The sequence below is a fragment of the Periplaneta americana genome, chromosome 12, assembly GCF_040183065.1.
Source record: "Periplaneta americana isolate PAMFEO1 chromosome 12, P.americana_PAMFEO1_priV1, whole genome shotgun sequence".
Taxonomy (NCBI): domain Eukaryota; kingdom Metazoa; phylum Arthropoda; class Insecta; order Blattodea; family Blattidae; genus Periplaneta; species Periplaneta americana.
Genome location: NC_091128.1, coordinates 92,932,887 through 92,955,903, shown reverse-complemented (window position 1 = coordinate 92,955,903; position 23,017 = coordinate 92,932,887). Strand labels below are relative to the sequence as shown.

The 23,017-nt window shown below is 35.0% G+C and overlaps 1 protein-coding gene across 1 annotated transcript in view; it reads left to right on the top strand.

Moving 5' to 3' along the window:
* The first annotated feature begins 12,088 nt into the window (after positions 1-12,088).
* LOC138709970 (small conductance calcium-activated potassium channel protein-like) overlaps positions 12,089-23,017 on the top strand; it is a 642,842-nt gene continuing 631,913 nt past the window's right edge. Inside the window, exons 1-2 of the mRNA XM_069840652.1 lie at positions 12,089-12,100; positions 12,235-12,609. Of these exons, the coding sequence (XP_069696753.1) occupies positions 12,089-12,100; positions 12,235-12,609 (387 nt within the window). The remainder of the gene's footprint in view (positions 12,101-12,234; positions 12,610-23,017) is intronic.

The window sequence follows — 23,017 nt, the reverse complement described above, 5'->3', positions numbered from 1 at the left end:
TTTCCTCAGTTTTCATAGAAACTCTTTCTGAAATCTCTCCAACAGTAGATTCTTTTGATTTGAAGTCAGGTTTTAATTCATTTTTGACCCATAGATAATATTTCATTACGTCATGATAGATAGGTAATTGTGATGGGTTCAGCCCCTCTGGCACTGTGAATACATGGTAGAAGGTCATATTTCTCGTATTAATATTAGAGGTATTCTGATTTAAATACTCTGCAACATAAGAAGAATTAATTTCCATTAATTTTATTGTATTAATTATATCATACCTAAGAGTTTTGTGATTATTCCCAATTTTCTTATAAATTGAGGTTTCTGTGACACTCCAAAATTAAACAACAGGGGACCAAAATATGCAGTCTTTTAACATGTATTTTTCTTCACATGTCCCTGTATCCTGTAAAGACTAAATCACTGGAGAATGTTCTCTCGCTAAAAAATCGGAACCTCAAAATTTTGTGAAAATTTCAAAATATGATGCTCTTGGGGCACCTCTAAATATTAATCTAGAGAAAATATATTTTACATTGTTCTTTATATCACCCCACAACTTTTCCCTAATATTACATTTTGATTCCATAAACTTCATATTTTCACTCCACCCTAACATACAATCAGTGAATATGGAAATAAGATATGTATTATGACTCCATGATGATGACATGACAATTAAAATTATACTTTACAAGTCAATTAGAATGACCTTCGTATGCTATAAAACTCTAGTTTATTTGGAACGGATAACATGATCGCCTATCAACAACAACAAGGGTTTATAAATTCCTGGCTTGCACGTTTCCTTCCATAATCGCAAAGCCGTGAATTGGGAGCTTTAACAGGCAGCAATTTGAACGCGTAATAACACTCCTCGGTGCAACAGGTTTATTATAGGTGAACAGTGGAACACGAAATGAAAATAATTCATCAGAATTGTAGAACGTGTCAATCTCTGGGTAGATTAACCGTGCTCCCAGAGGAACAATAAAAAATTGCTGTTCAGATTTTGATTTTTCGTTAGCTTATATCCTCTTACAGCATTTATGAACTCAATTCAGTACGGCTGAGCATAATATGAGTGCAGTAAATATCAAATTTTAATTTTCTAGACTGTTGGTTCACGATTCAACATTCATTATAGACTTCACTGGTGACTGCACAGAATTTATAAATATTGAAAAATACTTTAATCTAATTTTATACATTAGAAATATTGTCATTTTTCCACTATTTTAAGCGCCACATATATTAAAAACGAATCCTGTACAGATACTTATGATGCCTCATTTCGATTTCTTTAATTCCTTGTTGTGAAATTTAAGTTCTAACTAAGAAGTCATTTCAGCGTGCTCATAATATGTGTCGTCTGTAATACCAGGAAAATTGTCCATGCAACATCGTCTCTTGAGTTACTCCTCTAGGTTCGTTTAAAGCAGCGGTGACCAAAACTCGAACGGCAGTGATTACACGCGAGAGAGAGTCTCAGACGTATGAAGACGAGGGAGAGGTACAACCAGTGGTAGTTCGTGCACTAACATTGATTTCATTAACCCCGCGAATAAAAATAGCAAGCTTTGCTTTTTTAAATATTCCTCAATGAACACAATCAGAAATTTCCTGAATTCTCTTCTGGATATTTAGTCGAGAAATGCTCAGTTTTTCAAAATAAATTCACAACTTTCATTGGACAAATTATTTCGCTTTTATAAAACTCTCCTTCGTTGGAAGACTTAAGAGAACGAGCTATTTCGTTCGCCACTAGATAGCTGGCTTCCTTACATTTATTTATGTCATCTCTCTCTTCATGACTATGATTGAAGGCTGATTTCAGTTCTTGGAGTTTAATAGCTCATTTCATTACTAGACTAGCACGTTATATTCAATCAGTTTCTCTATATTATTATTATTATTATTATTATTATTATTATTATTATTATCATCATCAGTTATTTACTAGTTATTGATTTAATAATAATAATAATAATAATAATAATAATAATAATAATGTTTTATTTTCGCTGGTAGAGTTAAGGCCATAAGGCCTTCTCTTCCACTCAACCAGCCTTAATCAATGCAATACATATTAAATTACGAATATTTACACTACACTTAAAAGGTTCTCCAGCAATATTCTTCAGTTAAGTTTTAACAACTAGTAGACTACATATTTATTTAAATTTAGTCGTCAAAAGATTGAAAAAAGAAATTGAAATGAAGATATAGCGTAGTAATTATTTTATCATTCAAAGGAAGTTGTAGGCCTATATATATATATATATATATATATATATATATATAAGATTTATGGTAACATTTGCTGATTAATAATAATAATAATAATAATAATAATAATAATAATAATAATAGTAATAATAATAATAATAATAATAGTAATAATAATAATACCTGTTATGCCTCTGTATTCAGCGTAATGTCTTGTAATGTCGCTTCTATATACTATTACTAATTCAACCGTTGAGCAAAGCAATATATTATATTTTCTCCGACAGAACAGCGAATAAATTCCTCTTTCCATTCTATGCGAAACCTTCTGTTACTGCTCGTAGAGACTGAAGGTTTGTAGAGCGACATGGTACAGACTCTGCTTACCATCAGTACGTGAGCGAGACAGAGAGTAATGTACAGGAAACTCCACTTACTAGTATGAATGTCTTTGATTACACGATGCAATCACGATACCCAATTTGGTCACTGCTGGTCTAAAGGAAAGAAGAATCATACATCCTGTTTCACTTTATACAAAATTTTAGATACCTCTTCTTCCAATTACTTGCCTTCACGTTTTCAAGAGGTATCTCGTTACTTTACGAGATCAGAACCAACCTCTTATATTCGTTCATTACAGCAATTCCTTATACTCAATTTCCTGCACTGCATCATTACCTCACCTCTGGAATTCGTTACCTAGTGACGTCAGAGATTGCCGGACAGTCACACTTTAAAAATCAACTGTAAAAGTATGCTTTATCCAATGAAATCAGTTACTGAAAAGTTGCTAGATACGCTGTAATGACTTTATCTTTAGAATTCAAGTAATATTTTCCTTGTTTTCGATTAAGGCATTTTCTTGGCGTTATGCCTGAATAATAGAACAGACTGTCTTCTTTTGTTTAATCAATTTTATTGAAGCTGAGTGTCACTTGTTTTTGTACTTGCATCTGTTGTACACCTGTTATATTTCCATTGTATCTTTCCTTAATATGTTAGACTAATATTTATCTTGAATTTTTACTTGTATATGCAGTTGTTTTCTTACATTATTTTCATTTTGTCACACCTTATAATATACTTAGCATTTACATGTACTATACAATTTTCCTTTTGGTTGTATTAGCCTTTAGGTCTTAACTCCGCCAAAATGAATGAATCAATGAACTAATTAATTAATCAATGAATTAATGAATCAATGAGTCAATGAACGAACGCATGAATTTATGAATAAATACATAAGTGAATAAATGAGAAAATAAGGATGAATAAATTAATAAATAGGAATAAATAAATGAATAATTAAGAATGAATAAATAAATACATAAGAATGAATAAATCAAGAAATAAATCAGAATGAATGATTGAATGAATGAATGAATAAAGGAATATATATATATATATAAGTAAACAAACAAATATGGAAGTAAATAAATAAATATTTAAGTAAATAAATAAATATTTAAATAAATAAATAAATAAATAAATATTTAAGTAAACAAATACTTATTTAAGGAAATAAATAACAATGAATGAATAAATACACAGTATGGGGTGATTAAAAATACACTAGCCTGCGAATTTCAACTTTGTGCTTGTTGCCTAAACTAAATAATGTGATTTTGTATAATGTCGATGTGCTGAATCCGAATTTTCAATCCGTTTGCTTCTATCACGTCAGGTTTGTTTGCAAAATCACTTTAAATGTATTTTATAATTACGTGAATTTCATCACAAACTTTTTCATTTCACTTTTTTATTTAAAATTCAAAAACAATATTTAAAAGACACAACTTGCTGAAATTATGTGTATGGTGGTTCTTCCATGTCACTAGAGTGTTTTTACTTTGTTTTGCCTTGTTTACTTCACTATTTGCTGTATAAATTAGCACAATATGTCACACAAAAAATTACACCACTTGCTTCTTAGTTGCGTCCCTGGCACCTTCTTTCGAACTACTGCAGATCCTTGTGAAATCGTTCATCTTACTCTTAGCTGAAAAATCCTAGATTTTCGGCGAAATAATTTAGCTGAGAAAATAGAAAATTTTGATACTCACGTTACAACCAAATTCCTTGTATGCTTCAAGCATGTTGGCCACAATGTTTCGGTAATTAGGATCCTTGTTACCAAGAAATTTTAAAACAACTTCACAAAACAACATCCATGCTGATTTCTCCTTTTCATCTATACTGTTTTTAAATGCTGCACCAGACATGTTTTCTTATGTCAGGACCATTAAATATACAGTACATCTTCTTTCAATTTGCTTCAGATAGTAGTGGAAATTTCTCACATATGTACTTAAAACAGCCTCCTTCCTTATTTAAAGCTTTTACAAGCTGTTTCATTAAGCCAAGCTTGATGTGGAGAGATGGCAGCACAAGTTTAGAAGAACTAGCATGGCTTTGGCGCACAACATTCTTACAACCGACTTCCAAATTTTGTCGAGGTGGCCAGTCTTTCATAGTCCAGTGATCAACTCGTGCCCTACTATCCCACAGGCAAAGAATGCATGGAAATTTGGTAAAACCAGATTGTTGACCAAGAAACATAGTAAGAACTTTGAAATCATCACAAACTTACCAGTTGTGTTTCTATAGTCTAGTCGCAATAACAGCAGTTGCAAATTTGAGTATGATTTTTTGAGGATCACTGAATAGGCAACGGGCACTGAACCAAAAATGTTTCCGTTACGAAGGAGGAAATCCTTTAAAACTTCGCTTGGAAGCATCAATGAACAGTCTCCATTCACTTAGGTCATAGTTTGGAAGTCCAAGTTGTAGCATAAGTTCTTTCACATTACTGCAATATACAAGATTATCATCTTCGGAAAAAAAGTATTAAAAACCTATTTCACGTTGTCACTACCAATAGAATGATGTTTGTTTAAGATTTTTCTGATCGCACAGGGATTGGTACATTAGGCACAGGTAAAATGGCTGACCAAACAACTGAATACACGATTTGATTTTTATATTTAGAATCGTACTCCTTCACATCACACGAACAGAAGTAGCAGTCTTTACTATGGTTCGACTGCTCTCTCCAAACCATAGGTACTCCAAAAGATAGCAACGGTTTTCTCCAATTGATCAAATGACGAAGTTCTTCAGTGCATACTCTACATACTTAGTGTGGTGCCCAAGCTTTACTTTGGTCTCCAAGTTTGATTTCAAAATAGGCATGGTATGACTTTTTCACAAAATCTGTAATATTACACCTCTGCTTAGACAATGTGTATATCCTACATAAGTTATATAACAAAAGTGGTCTGGATTATTTAGACATCCTCGATGCAACATGGTAAATACTTTCTTACTGAACTAAAAACTTTCAACATTCCACTCCGCAATGAAGCTTCAAACTGATTTCGTTTCGTTTCCAGATGAAACGCAGACTAATGAAATGTGAGAAAAACTAGACGAGTTGAGTTCAGTCCCTCACCAAGGAGTGGCTGACATTTATATCTTCCACAAATAAAAATAATAACAAGGCTACACGTTATTTCACCCTAATTTCCTTATGTGCTTGCTCCCCATATCTGCTAAGAAACATCCAGTGTCCTTCTTTTTGAATATAAACACCTTAAAAATATGTTGAATACATTTGGTTTTCATATCCTAACATACAAAACCTACATATGTTAAAGTATTACAGTTTAAATAATTACGCTATAAATGATCGTAATATATTATAAGAAAATTAAAATAACAAAAAAATGGTACGTGATAGGAACTTTTTGGCTTTGAATTTGATTTCAGCATGCTAAAAATGCCCTAAAAACATTAAAACTTTGGATGCAGGAATTTCATCGCAGACTAGTGATATCAACACACATTTGGTGAATTTCTACATGTCTAAAGTTTTCTTCAACTGATTGAAACGGCAACGAAATTTAATTTGAAACAACGGAGGTAGTCGATGCATGGAAGGTAATATTCCAGTCATTCACAGTGTTACACAGAAAATGTAAAATACATTTCAACTGTGTACTTGTTTTAAAGTTTTGTCTTCTAGGAATAATTTCTGTGTCGCCTTCAAATGATATGGTCGTATATCCCGATCCTCATTTAAGACACTCCACACAGTTGCTCGTGGAATACCACACTCTGCGATGTGCTGCCTGGTTGCTTCCATAGGGCTACGCAGGATCGCTTCTTGTGTAACTGGAATGTCACTAGTGGACTGCTCTGTCCGTGGTCGCCCACTGTTCCCTTTGTAATCATTAACAGTAGTACTGATAAACTTGTTCTAAATGCGGTAAATTGTTAACCATGAAGGAGGGTTACAGATTGAATGAACTTTATATCTTCTACTTGCCACTGTGGGTGATTTCTTCCCGGCCAAGCACCGACTTGTCTTTGTTGCTGTAATTTCAATCTCGTCAATTCATTTAGTTGAAACACAATTTGCACAAACATGTATAACACATGTCTAAATTCCCCATATATATATTAGTACTTTTGAACAACATATATCGACGCTAAATGACGTAGTAGCTGATACAGCATCGTTAAATAACAGGCTAAGATAAAATTAATACACAACCTAGCCCAGTCTTCTGCATGGCAATGCTGTTTCAACCCTTCTATAAAATCTCGGAACCGGATGTCATATATTCTAAAAATGTAGTGCAACTCGTGAGTTAAGTACAATTTCCTGGTCTGGGACTATTTAAGGGAAGAGGATACTGAAAATTTGAAAAACCTTGTTTTATCCTTGAAACTTACAATTTTTTGTGTGTTGAACAACTGTAGATATAAAATCCAAATTTGAGTATTATGTTATAAAAAAGAGTGCCCGAATTTGGCAATTATCCCCCATTTGTAACTGTTTACAAAAATTGATATAACTCAGGTTTTAGATATTTGAGAAGTTCTTTTACCGTCAGATTAACGAGAAGATTTACTGCAAAATTGGTTTTTAATATGCTTTGCAGGAACATTGTATAAGTGATTTTAGAATATCATGGATGTCAGTTTTCAAGTCCACTTCTCTGCATAATAATAATAATAATAATAATAATAATAACTTAATAATAATAATAATAATAATAATAATAATATTATTATTATTATTATTATTATTATTATTAATTATTTTCATAATCAGTATATAAACATCAAAATTCGAGTGAAACCAAATCTTTTTAAATAGTCTGTTTAAGATTTGTACAAAATTTGAGCTTCCTATTATTGATAGTTCCTGAGTTATATTAATTTATGGCGAGCACTGTGACAAAAAAAGCAATTGACGGAAAAACACATCTAGAGGGCCACTTCAAGGGCCAGGCAATGATTGTTTTGAGCTTACTATATTTACTTTCTTTTTTACATTTTCTGCCTCATTTTTAGCAGTTTCTCACAGTTTTCATATTATCTACAAGCCTACCTTCTATTTATTAATCCTACCCATGTTGTTTAACTATATTTACAAATGCACTATAAAAGACAAAGCTGCACTAACTGCAACCTATATAATACACATTATTTACATGATATATGTTTCAGACACTACAATATATATTTCTGTCGTCGGCCTGGTTGGCGGAGTTAGTATAGCGCTGGCCTTCTATGCCTGATGTTGCGGGTTCGTTCCCGGGCCAGGTCGATGACATTTAAGTGTGCTTAATTGCGACAGGCTCATGTCAGTAGATTTCCTGGCATGTAAGAGAACTCCTATAGGACAAAATTCCGGCACACAGCGTCGTTAAATAACCAACTAAAAAAAAAGGTATAACAATCACATTTCTATACTTCAGAATTTAAATCAATACAAGTTTAAGCATGTCTGAAAAAACAACTGAAGGAATAAGGAATCTTCTGCTATCTAGTGAATAAAACGAAAAACCATTGGAGATAGGGTTGCCACTCTATTGAAGAACGAAATTATATAAAATAAACAATCGAAATGAGATTGAGAATGCGGTAAATTTGAACCAAATGAGATTGGGAAATGAAGTGGGCGTAGCCTTTTTAAATACTACGGTGACAGATTAAAAAAAAGAATAGCATTATTAAATGTCATAACATTGACCTGGGCTTAAATTTTATTTGTAATATATTTTCTACAGTCAAAAGATTACTTCAAGTGAATAAAAAAATGCTAATTTTAGTCAAATTTCAGTAGGCCTATTCTCTATTTACTTCCCTTAATACATAAATAAATATACTCTTCCTTCCTTCTCAACCGCCCTGTGTGTCAGTGTCATCAGAACAACTTATGATAGTCTGCATACAAACTTAAACTAAAAAAATTCTTGCAGCGGTATTTGTCACGCTCTTGCTCAATATGTTCATTTTTTCAGGCCTGTATAATTTTTTTGCCTCGGGGAGGAAAATTTCTGAATTCAATACTGTTCAATTGCACCTTCCTGCCGACGGTTTCATTTCAATCTGATTGCATTTCCCACATTTGAAATGAGCCTGATACATCACGCGGGTGTAGAATGGTCTCGATGTGAGAGGGCATTCCAAATTGTACGCGACACGTCTGAAAGTGTGTTTGCATAATTTATGTAAACCGACACACATTGTGACTGTCCTCGCTACATATCATTAGCACGCAGTCTTTGAATCCAAAGCAAAACCACATTTACATAACATAACCATGTTTACATACCAACTATAGACATGTTGACACACAACATTCAGCTCCACTGAGTACGGAGTTCATTTCCCGGCAACAAAACGGAGAATATGAGAATTCACAGATGTGCGCGCACACGCAAAGGCAGTGGAAAATTGACCACATCAGCTGCTGAACTCCATAACGAAATAAAAGCGTATTCATGCCATTAACATATAGATTCAGACCTACTGTGCACAAGATATTGACAGCTTCTTAACCACATTAATTCTGTTCATACGTCCGAAGATGCGTTTTATATGATAGACTTTGCCTTAGATCCTACCATTAGCCAAAAGACTAGATCAGAGGTGTCAAAGATACAGTACGCGAAGGACCCATAAATTTCATCAAACTTAGCATCTAATTTTCTGAAAATTAAGATCTATTTGTTTTCCAAATTAGCATCTCTATTTTTCGAAAGGAAACATTCTGCATTTTACCTTTCATTTCTCAAAAGATAACTTTGTGTATACTTCAATGTTTTCCTCCTTCAAATTATATCGTCTCTGTAAAACTAAAGCACCATACTGTGATAAAACACGTTCACTGTCAACATTGTTTGTTGGTGTCCACAGGACTTGCAAAAAACATTCTGAAAATGATTTATTCTCTGTTCTTAAAGCATTAAACTCTTTCACTATATTTTTCATTTTTCACCTGCTGTTCAAATAAGCTTCTTAAATGAGAGGCTTATCTTCAAGGCTTAGGTGTCAGTCATTGAATCACTTAAATAGGCATAATGCCCTCTTATTACAGACCATCCCTTCACATTCCACACCACATATATATTTATAGAGCTGCTGATCTTTCACTCATTATTTTTTCAAAAATTGCGATTGTATCCTCGCACATTTCAGTGAGAAACTTAAGATAACAGAAATTACAAACTACAAAAGAATATGCAATTAAATTCTCTTGAAATGTGTTTCAAAACAGTATTAACAGCATGAAAGTTTTCGCTGCTGAACGAAAAATATTGTCACATTTCGCTATAAAAAACTTTTCCAATCAATAAATTAATACCTTCCGTAGCGCGACAGCATATGGAGGACCCATATCAGGATCGATCCCATACATTGACCGAAATCTCATGAGAAAATTCCTTCCCGATGAAAAGTCGAAGTGCTTATTCCATAACGTGAGTCCAGACATGACGCCTTAGACGACGTTACTGCAGGACCAATTATACCTGCTGTTTGCAATTATTTCCATAGACCTATAATGTAAATATCTGACATCGTCATTGATTTTATGAAACCTCCTATGTGACAGTACATAGCATAATTTTTTTGAGTAGGAAGAAAAGGTAATTAAATATCAGCAGGCCTACATAAGATTATAAAATAATTCCGTAGGAAACGACGGTGTCAATGATGTCATCGAGGGTCAGTGTAGGTCTACTGATGTTTAATTAATTTTTTCCTCCTGAAAAATTATTCTCTGTACTGTCACATAGTAGGTTTCATGAAATCAATAACGACATGTTGTCTTCGCAGTGGCCTTCTTCCCGACAGGTTTTCTTGTATGATTTCCTAATTTTCCTCTCTGGTAGAACTTTCATCAAAAGACCTATTTATTTAAATTGTCTTACTTTTATTTTTACAATTACATCTGGATCTTGAAGTGATCCAAATACTTCACCCAATGCCCTTCTTTCAAATATTTCCAATTTACAGTTTCAACGTTAAAGCCAAAATGTCAAATGCATAAGTAAGGTTAGAGAAGATTATGATCTTAGGTCAGTGGTCGTCAGCACTCGCTGAAATGAGTATCGGTGAGGAGTGTATCGGAATATGCTCCGTGGTGTAGAAGGGAGAGAGAGAAAGCATCCGTAGTTGTGCGGGCGATCAATAACTGTAGAAAAGAGGACTTTACGTATTTGACGCACCGATCATCTCGTAGCTTCTATGATAGTCAATCAATCGCGCTGTAATTTTTAGGATTCATAGATAAATGTCTAAGGAAAGCATAGAAAAAATTCGAAATCAGAATCTTTTTTGGAAAGTCAGAAACGAAATACTAACTTCGAAGTGACGTGCTCAAAATAGATATTGACACCCTCAAAAGTTGGTAAGCGGCAAACGTCTTCGTTTTTCACTTTAGATAGGGGTCAAAGCGAGAGAAATGTTTAGAAGGAATGAAAATTAGTTTTGAAACTGGTTACTATTGAAAATCTGTACTAGTTTCCGTGTTACGGTTAGTTAAACAAAGGAGTATTTTCGTCTGGCGGACTTCCGTATGCAGACTGACTAAACTTTTGTCTGTTGGAACTGTGTATTCTCATAGCAATCATTGCGGTGATTTCTAATTTGTTTTAGAAATGTTTCCATTGCTTAAAGTTTTCTAGTTAATCGTGAGTTTTGAAATTTAATAAAAGTAGTTATTTATTCTGATTAAACACTAATGTGAATACTTTGAAATTCAGAAAATTGAAAAGAATATCAGAGTAGTTTTTATATTTATTATTAGGATTACTGTCACTATTATTATTATTATTATTATTATTATTATTATTATTATTATTATTATTATTATTATTATTATTATTTATGGGGTGAACCTGTTTTATTTCATTTTCCTGCCCTAGCACAAGAGCCAATAAATAAATTTTATATTGCTATCTCCATTTGTTTTTTATTTTCGAGCACTTTTAACTCCAAAATAAATTTGATTAATGTATATATTTTTTTTTTTCTTTCAGAAATCTAATTTCGACAGATATTAAGTTGCCAGATTTTGGAAAAATCGTTTATATCAACCCCTCGGATCTATCTCCGGTTCTAATCGTTCACATTATATTTTAATCTTGGGCTCAGATGACAGATAAAAATTCGAGTGAAATAATGAGATATTTTACATTTGTGGCTTGTCCACTTCTTTTACTGCATCCCTCAATAATTTCAGAAGAGACCTATATTTTTAAGTTATTAACATTAAGAAACGTACATGCTGAGTATTTATTAATTAGGTCTATAGAAAATATGCTTATTTTAATGCATATGTGAACATTACGTGGAGTATTGAACTATTATTGCTAACGTAATTTCTGGCACGAACGAAACCTTATCACTGGAATACTGCATACCCGCCAGCAGCCACGGTTACCCTAGCGTGCACTGTGCTGATGTCCGCTGTCTTAGATATTTGTAATTTGGATTTCCTTGAAACTTTCTTACCTTCAACAAACCACCACAAAAATAGAAAAAAAAAATTATGCTAATGATGAATAATGTAGTAAAACAACGCAGCAACTCTTAGCCTACGTTGTGTACCATCCTCTCTTCGCTTGACCTAGACGCTGAACTCCCCTTCCATTATTTGTCCGCCTGTTTGCCTTAGACTCATGACCTCGTGTTGTGTGATTGCAGCTGCGGAAGCCCGTGTCCACGCTGTCCATCCCGGCTGCTATGAAGGGCCTGCAGTCGGGGAAAGACGCGGCCGGGCCGGGGGTCACGGAAGAGGCGGGAATAGCGCTCGTCGGCGTGCACTCTGAGTACCCCCGCTACACGGAGGAGCGGGGGCCGGGTGGCGGCCTCTGCAAGAACGCGTCCATCGAGAGCGGCGGCGTCACGGGCTCGGTGAGCGGCAAGCATAAGCCCAACGTAGGCTACCGACTGGGCAGGCGGAAGGCGCTCTTCGAGAAGAGGAAACGGATCAGCGACTACGCGCTGGTCATGGGCATGTTCGGCATAGTCGTCATGGTGATCGAGAACGAGCTGTCCAGCGCCGGAGTCTACACCAAGGTCAGCCTCCCACCAGTTTTTATTTACTTATTTAGGAAACAAAATGTGTGAACGAGCTACATTCATTTCTGAATATACTGCAGCTTATATGCTTGTTATGCTTTTCCTGGTTTCTACATTATTTTTATATTATCTATAAATTTCTTCTACCGTCTTACGAAACCCTGTTCTACAGATATATCTGAAGTCTGAGATCGTGCCCTACAGATAAATCTGCAGTGTCACAAGACCTTTCCCTACAGAGAAATCTGTAGTTTTTCGAGATATTGTTCTACAGACAACTGCAGTCTTACAAGATCTTGTCCTACAGAGACAAAATTATATAAATCCTGACTTGTTGCACATCTTGAAGTTTAAGTGCTAATGCAAGATAAATGAATTAAAGTAAGTGAAATGAAATGGAATATTGAATTACATATGTACTCTCACTGGATCTTTTGCTACAGACACACATAGATAGCCTCATACGATTTTGCCCTACAAGAGACGCATGTAGTCTCATGAGATCTTGTTCTACAGACATACGTAGTCTTACGAGATCTTGTCGTGCACAAAATCCAAAATCTAACGAGATCTTGTCCTACAGAGACACATTTGATCTCAGTAAATCGTGTCCTACATAGACACATGTAGTCTCACGAAATCTTGTTTTACAGAGATTTCTCACTAGATCTTGCCCTACAGATGCATGTAGTCTCACGAGATCTTGCCCCACAGACACATTTGAGCCGTTCAGAGCAGAAGCGGTGTAAGTCAAAAATGGGTAATGACGGTTAAAATAAGCATTCCGTAAAATACAACTTAAAGTAGCAATTAATATTCAATTTATTTAAACTATTAGTAGTCAGTGGATAACAAGAAGGACATATTTACAGAATTTTTACTTTAAACCTCATTACCCAATTTTGAGTTAGACCACTTTTTCTCTGAACTGCTCATTTAGTCTCATAAGATTTCATCTTATAGAGACACATGTAGTCTCACGAGAATTTATGCTACAGAGGCATCTGTGCTCTCATGAAATCTTGTCCTATAGGGACATCTGCAGACTAACGAGCTCTTGTCCTGTAGAGAGATATCTGAAGTTTCACAAGATTTTGTCCTACAAATATATGAGTCTTATGATACTATTCCTACCGAGACATCTGCCATCTCACGAGACTTTGTTCTATACAGACATAAGCAGCCTCACGAGACGTTTCTCTGCAGACATACAGTTTTACGAGAGTTTTCTCTGCAGACATAAAGTCTCACGGACGTTGCTGTGCTGACATATACAGTCTCACGAGTTGTTTCTCTGCAGATATACGATCTCACGAGACGATTCTCTACAGATATTAAGCTTACAGTCTCGTGAGACGTTTCCCTGCAGAGATATATGAATTCTCAAGAGACGTTTCTCTACAGACATATTTGTAGATGAGGTGTTACTTTCTAGACACAAATACAATCTCATGACACATTGCTGTGCAGAGATACTTGTATCAGTAATCTAACGAGACTTTGCACTACTTACGCGTGTGAAGTCTCATGAAATGTTTCTCAGGAAAGACGCTTGTAATTTTGTGGACTTAAAATCTGCAGAGACATTTTCAGTTTTACGAGACGTTAGTCTGCAGGGAAATTTGAAGTATTACGAGATGTTAGCCTGCACAAGCATTTGCAAAGTTAGATGTTATCCTACAGAAATATGCAGTCTTAAGTTGCGTTACTCTGTAGAGACGTATGTACTCCAATGAGACGCTTCTGCATATAAACATATGCAATCTCACGAATATTGTCGTTCTTATGAGACGTTATGGAGTCTACATTTTTCCAATAGTTTGACCTAAAGACATCTGCAGCTTCAAGTGGTTTTATTCTGTACAAATATTTGCAGTTCTAGAAGGAATTTTTACAAAATATATTTGTATTCTAACTAGATATTGCACTGCATACACATACGCTAGTGTTGACTTGAAGATTGCCAAAAGGAACACGAGTTTAGGAAGCAAAGAATTTTGTGGCTTACAGATATCTGGTATTTTAATTTTGTCATACTACTGCAATACAGAGATTTGGACGTGACTGTTTTGCATATCATAAATATGGTTTCATTTCTTGCTACACTAGGAAAATGTTTATATTACATTTTAGCTTCTGTAGATAAAAGAAGTTACGGCGGAAAACTTAATTGGGAATAATAATAAAGATTATATATTTATAGAGTCAACGTGGAACTTTGGCCATACTTACATTCTCAAGAACATTGTTGTTGTTATTGTTATTGTTTAGTCAACTGTCCAAAGACTTCTGTTAAAGATTCAGAATCTTTTACTGGATTTTCATTTTGAAACCTTCAAATTAAATTATGATTATATTCCATAATGCTAAATTTAAGTAGGCTTATATTGATGCCGATAAAAAGAATAAAGTAATGGACAAAGATATGTTCCGATGTTGCTTCATTTTTCGAATACTTAGTTTATACAATAATATTACTGCATATACGAAATATTCTACTTAACAACTCTTCGTAAATTTCTTTTAGTATGAATTAAACAAGTAACATTTTATAACAAATAAGCTCTATCACTTTCTAAAGAAAATAGTAATATAAATAATTAATAATAATAATAATAATAATAATTTATTTATTTATTTAATCTGGCAGAGCTAAGGCCAGTAGGCCTTCTCTTCCGCCCAGCCTGACTCAGTGATCAGTGCTTTATTCTTTTATTTCAAAACTCTTCTTGTGGGAAACGTTATCGTGAATATGTTATCTGTAGAAGAAAGAAAAAGAAGGAATCAAATGATTTTCTGTCTCCTTTCTCTCTATCTCTATGTCTGTCTGTCTGTCTCTCTCTCTCTCTTTCTTTCTCTGCAATCCAGACATGGAAGTTACCTATATCTTGCTGAAATAGCGTTATTGCTATTAGGAAGCAGATATCGCGTGGTTAATGAACCTAGAAACTGACTTAACAGCTATTGGAGTGAAGACGAGATTACTGGCTGTCTGGAAAGGAATAAAAATTTGTCTCCATATTGCTATACTGCTGCAGTGGAATATCTCTTATTTTTATTCTTCTTCTGAAAAATAGCAATTTTTACAAGGGCTATTTTGTAATGTCTTCAATTTGTTTTAGTGATTCGATTTCGTCCACTTCTTATTATGGCTTGTGTCTGATGCTGATATGTGCGAATATTCCTTCCAAAAACTTGAGAATCCCCATTTCAACGTTACATCTAAAAGTATAGATATGTCTAGAAATGTGCCGACTCCAACAACCATGCGTACACAGTACTTAGTCTCGTGTTATAAAATAACTTCAAATTCTATATGTTCAGCTGTTTGTAACAATAAAAGGATTAAACTGAAACCGAAGAATGTTCTTGTCTGCCCTTGGTATTATATATGATAGCTTATAAATTTATTCATGTCATTCATTATGTGCTTATATAACTTAGGTCCGTGGCCTGAGGTATCTTATTCTATCCAGAATGCTGCATTGGGGTAAAATCGCTCGCTTGAACTCGGTCGAGTGTCGCACCCTCGAGTGAGATACGATCGGTCGTGATACGCTCGTAATAAATAGAAGCACAGTACAAGGTCATCTCACCAACATGTCTTGCCTTGTATGGAAGGCGACAGATAAGATAGACATATGTTTTGCTCACACGGTAAAAATAAGGCTTTATTTTCTGCGTTTATGACAAACGTTTAATGGAACAGTCAATGGAACGTACCAAAACAGAAACATGAAGTTATAAATAAAATAGTATGAAAAACTTCGATATACAGTTATTATTGCCAATTAATAATTATTCAATATTTGATTTACCACATATATAATATGATAGGTCCATACATAGTGTTCCGCCTATATACTGCGACAATGTAGAAACGTTTTACAAAATATTATTGATATAACAGTAGATTAATAACAATATTAGTACAGAGATAACGTCACAGAAAATGTAATAAAACGAATAATCATGCTGCACAACTGTTACAGACGCAAAGATTGATACACTAATTATTAGAGATTATTATTATTATTATTATTATTATTATTATTACTATTATTATTACTATTATTATTACTATTATTATTATTACTATTATTATTACTAAAAAACTTGATACGGTTCTTGCATTATCGTGATTGTGTTCTGCGTTTATAATAATTACATTTACATCCAATAACATCTATCGGATGTGGCAAAAACAAAATCACTCCTGTGTGGAAAAAAATAAAAAAACACATTTACCTACAACATTTATATTACATTTTAAAGCAAGTTTTGTAGTTGTACTATGGAGAGGTTAGTTAAACACTGCAAAGTTTTGAAATGATAAATATCTATGATGTTACAACACAGTTCATCACTGTAACAAGAACGAATGTCTAATGCTCGGCTTGTACCGTTCGAGGATTTATCACTCGTGACAATTTTACCCATCATGCATGTGCGCTACCTATCGGATTATGCTATGAACTACTTGGCGCTCGAGCGAAAACATCCGATGCAGTCCTCTGTTCTATACCATCTGCGCTTTCTGGCTATCATTCGAGTTTCTTCTAGGTATTTATCACTAGATGCCTCCAGTTGATTGAATTTATCATTCCTTCTAGTCAGCAGCATGGATGAGAAAAGCAAATATAATTGCCGATTTATTATATGTTAAGTTAAATAATAAACAATACACGACGTAGTTAACTTCATAGGTTCGGTGTCCGAACTTCCATCTGTAGTACTCACATTCGAGTCGCTCATTACTTGGATTTGACCTGTGTTTCATTAGAATAAAGTATGACAATAGTGTATCTGCGTATAGTGAACAAAAGGTTGAAGATGTGTGAAAGATGAATGCGCAGACAGAGGGAAAGAAATTAGCCAGAGGCTGGAATAACAAGCAAATATCTGTTGGATTTGTTCACCAATTTAGAGCTAGTCCTTTAACAGGCATTACAGGAGACCCTTGCCCTTATGATATTTCATGGGTTGTGCTCATTCTTACACTGACATCAGGCCGCCCATAGGGCACGACACACTTGACCGAGGGATCCGGGCGAGAGGTGACCCAGGACAATTATGTATTTTGGGACAGGAAAAGACAAAATATTTACAACATTTTTTTAAATAAAGGAAGATTCATGATAAACCATATTATTGAAATAGTAATTATGTTTTAATAAGTTTTAAGAAGTAGGCTAATATTTGAGTGTTATTTCCTTCTTTGCATTGTAATACAAATTTCCTAGCTTGTCTTAGTGCTCCGTTTAAATTATATGGTTTCAATATTCATTACAATATTGGCGAGAGGGAAGGGCCCTGACAAATATTTGTGTGTGGCCTCAATTTCTATAGACGACCTTGCTGAAATTCTAAATTTCTCTGTAGATAACAAACGGAGAAGACAGTTTTTTTCTGTTGTCGAAGAGACGAATGTGAATCCCCTAAGTTAACATCATGCGTCCGCTACGCCATCTGCGCTCCTGTGACATGATTCAGTGTCTCATTTGCATATTTATATGTTTTCAGACCTTCCAGCTCAAATAGATACATTGGACATGTTCTTTGTTTCTCGCGATAGCTACATACAGCAAGGATAATGCATTCAGAAAATAACAAATCATTAGTTTGAGATTCGTGTTTGAGGAAAGCCTGGAAATTATACATGCATTTTGATTTGCCATCTTTGAAAAACAGATGAACTCATGAAAGAGTACAGTAAATATAAGTGTAAACTGCAACACGATATAAGCGCGCGTTTCTGTGTATAAACCGTCTAGGCACGTCTGTTTTTTTATTTGGCTTATTTTACGACGCTTTATCAACTGCTGTGGTTATCTAACGTCTGAATGAAATGAAGGTGATAATGTCAGCGAAATGAATCTAGGGTCCAGCGCCGAAAATTACCCAGCATTTCCTCTTAATTGGTTGAGGGAAAACCACGAAATAACCCCAGCCAGGTAACTTGTTTTAACCAAGATTTGAACCCGGACCCGCTCGTTTCACGGTCAGGCATGCTAACCGTTATTTCACAACAGTAGACGGCACATCTGTTAAGGGTATAAGGCCCACTATGTAAGAATAACATGTTTACATAACCTATGAGGAGTTTTCTAACCACAGGATTACCATAAAGATGATACTGTTATCGGACAACCCAAACCTTCGTCCTAACACCAATGGAATGCCTCAGGCAGATCTTGATCCGTATGATTAACTCACGAATATTTATACTGTAGTGGAATTAAAACAACAACCGACTTGTGGCATTTGAAGACGTCCTAGAGTTGCCATGGCAAAATCCTTTCTCCTTTCTTTGTTGATGCTACCGCTCCATCTTCACTTCTTTTAGATTTTGGGTAAAGGAGAGAGGAGCGATAACGTCTTTTGACCGGAAAGACAGAAGGGATGACTAAAATATTAAAACGAGATCAACACGTGACTTCAGTTGCTTAGCAACGCCAAAAAGTTATTGCTGTACTCTGACGTCACTTACATAACAATGGATCGGTGCGAAACATGTTTGAATTGCTTTGTTTTTTATTTTTTTATTTAGCTAGTAAGCAAAGTGAGTACAAATTCAAAAGTATACAATAAAAAAACGTTTCTAGCCACTAGCGTAAGAGCCAGGCTCGTGTATGGTGTGGTCTTAGCTAATAATACAACAAGATTTACAAAGACAGTTTACTAAATGTAACTAATTAACTTAATTCAGACCGATAACTAACACACAAGAGAAAAAAAGAATGAGAAAAAGAGAGAAAAAACACATTTAATATAAATTCACATTCTGACAGAAACCAGTGACATTCACGCACGAGTCAGTACGGCAGTTCGTGCTATAACTATGCACAGTTTGCATTTTCAAAGAAAACAAAAGAATACTATTAAAAATAAAATAGTAAAACAACAATAATTATTACTAATCTATGTACCAGTTAAGAGTATTTTCGTTATAAGAAGGAAAATGGAATATTCTAATTGTTTTCACTTTTTTCGCATTTTAATAAACAATAGCCTAACAATAAATTCATATTTATTTCTTCTTAGCCTCTGTATCAGTTAATCAGTATCAGTTCCAATTCGACACATTGTAATAAAATATGTTCATAGGAGTCCTTTTCTCTGCAAATCGGACAAAGGCGCTCTCCTTCTTCGTTGACAATTTTATTACCTTTCCATGCCCCCAATCTTAGCCACGCTAAACCTGCTCTGCTGTCTTTGTTACAAGAATTTATGTAGTCATAGCTCCCCCAGTTAAGCATGAGATCTGATTGTAAATGTAGTGAGGACTTTTCCGAACATTGGAGCTCAATCTCTTGCCTCTCGATATCAATTAATCGCATCTTCACATTACGCCATACAATCCTTCTGTCATTCCCACCTTTCTCCCACACCCATCCCATTCCTATATGATGCAACCCCCTCTGCAATTTATAAACCCACCCCTTTTCCAACCCTCTCTTTGTTGAACTTTGTAGCAAATCGGCCGTAGAAGCGACTGATCCCCAAATATTATAATTTTAACGAGTATTTTATCACCCTTACTTTCATATGAATTGCTTCGTTTTGAAGCCCAAACTCCTTCAGCACCCCGCAATTAGCTTTGCTTCTGCCAATTCCAAGTATTCGTTTCAGGAAGTCCATTTGTACCTTACAGCATGTAACATAATAAAAGAAGCAACGAATTTTTCACATAGGCCTATCTTAGGTTTTAATGCAGCAAAATAACAAGACATAAACAACAAACTGAAGCTACACTACAAAATACAAGTAATATGACGATCAGTTCTACAAGATAGTTCCTGATAGTGACCGGAAAGTGACAGTACCAACGATGGCTAGAGTAAATGCTTTTGTGGGGAAATAGGGTGGTGCGCAGTATAGTTTGACGCGCAGAATTAGCCGTCCTTCCCCTACGTTCTTTTTAAATTACAAAATAAAATAATGGAATATAATCTTAGATTGAAAGAGAACACACTGTAGGTGTAGCTTATGTCATATTTTATCCTCGAATAAACACCTCTTGCTATAACATTTAAATATTCTCTGAATAATTAACTTGAGATTCTACTTTTCATACTTTATCCAGAATCGAAAGTCACGATACGATAATTGTTACCCTATATATCTCTCTCGAGTGTCACAATTTCTACTTGTTCGACATCGCCCCTTGAGACGTTCATCCTTTCTTCAGTCTCAGTGCGTAAGGAATTTTAGTGCGTTTGCTTTTTATTCATAAATGTATAAAAATACGAAAGAAATAAAAGCACTTTACGACGCAGTATCAAATGGAATTTTGTTTTCCAAACCATATTTGAAACATAACACCAAAATCACACTTCTTGAAAGCTATCGAAGTCGTTTTAGAAACCGAGAAATTCCTGGGCACGGTTGAGTTCTCTTGTGAATTCTAGAATCTTTCTTTGTATGAAAGCTCCCATATCTGTCCATAGAAAATTGTAAGATACGGCAATATGAAAGGCTCTTTCACCTGTGAAGAACTCCACACTTTATATCGCTTGTATAATGGAAGGAATGGGAGTAGACGTGGAATATTTTCTTTTAATATAAACATCCAAATTGCAAACAATGACGCTTCTCTCTTCCAGGAAACTGTTCTCCTTCCGATAAATATGTTTGCTTCTTTCTGCGTTCATACAACATAATACGTAAGACTGAAATCAAAGTCTTAATTTTCTATCTATTTCTGTGTTTCTATCTCTGCTACCAGAAGTCTGGTTAAAATAAAAGCCACCTTTTATGGGTTAGTTTCGATCTTTCCCCTACCCCCCTCCCAATAAAACCGAATATCGCTCGGTAACTTAATTGATTAATTTTTCCCAGACACTATAACAATAAGAGGCAAAGTATGAGTGTACCGCCATGCGGCATCGTTACTACCGGCTGAATTGCTCGTAAAATCAGCCACTGTTACAACCAAGATGCACGACAGTGGTGTGTGGAGAGTTGGACAGAATTAGTTTATAATCTCTTAAATTGTAAATGTGTGATGTACATTGTAAATAAACAATAAATATGGGAGCTATATTACCGGTTGTTATTTATGGTTGTGAAACTTGGACTCTCACTTTGAGAGAGGAACACAGGTTGAGGATGTTTGAGAATAAGGTGTTTAGGAAAATATTTGGGGCTAAGAGGAATGAAGTTACAGGAGAATGGAGAAAGTTACACAACACAGAACTGCACGCATTGTATTCTCCATCTGACATAATTAGGAATATTAAATCCAGACGTTTGAGATGGGCAGGGCACGTAGCACGTATGGGCGAATCCAGAAATGCATATAGAGTGTTAGTTGGGAGGCCGGAGGGAAAAAGACCTTTAGGGAGGCCGGGACGTAGCTGGGAAGATAATATGAAAATGTATTTGAGGGATGTGGGATATGATGATAGAGAATGGATTAATCATGCTCAGGATAGGGACCGATGGAAGGCTTATGTGAGGGCGGCAATGAACCTCCGGGTTCCTTAAAAGCCAGTAAGTAAGTACATTGTAAATATTCTTGGAATGACAGACGATAAATTAGACTTAAATTCAACACGATATGATGCAGTGAAACAAATGGACAACTTCGGATACGGGTATATACTGTAAATAGTAACATAACCTGCTGCCAAGAAGTCAAAAGGAGAGTAGAAATACCAAAGGAAGCTTTTAATAGGAAAAGGAGCATCTTCTGCGGACCCTTGGAAAACAATTAAGAAAGATACTAGTGAATTGCTTTGTGTGGAGTGTGACATTGTATGGGTCAGGGACATGGACAGCTTTTGAAATGTACATTTGGAGAAGAATGGAGCTTGTGGAATTGGCAGACAAAATAATGAATGAAGCTGTGCTAAAAAGAGTGGGTGAAGAAAGAATAGTGCTGAAACTGTTCAGGAAGATAAAAAAAAAATACCTGGTTCACTGACTAAGAAGCAACTCCCTATTGAAGGATGCACTGGAATGAATGGTTAATTAGAAAAATGTTTGAAACAGAGGAAGATATCAGACATTAAGGCTACATTAAAACATATGGATAGTACGCGGAGACTAACAAGCAAACATTCTGTTGGAGGCAGATAAAAAAGTTATTTTTTTTTCTTTCACCAAGTTAATAATGTCAAAAGTAGTGCTCATACAAATTTTGGCCACTCGACGCAATTACGAGGGCCGTAAAAAATAAGTTCGCCAGGAGCGGTTAACAAAAATAAAACACAATTTCATTGTAAAAATTTATTGCAACAGATACAACAGTTCTTGAGTCATTTTTCAACATATTTCCCACCGAAAATGAGACATTTGTCATACCACGGGATCGACAGAGAGGTGCAGACGGCTGCCAAACGCTAGTTCCGATCCCAGGCGACTGACTTCTACGACACAAGGATACAAAAATTGTTGCATG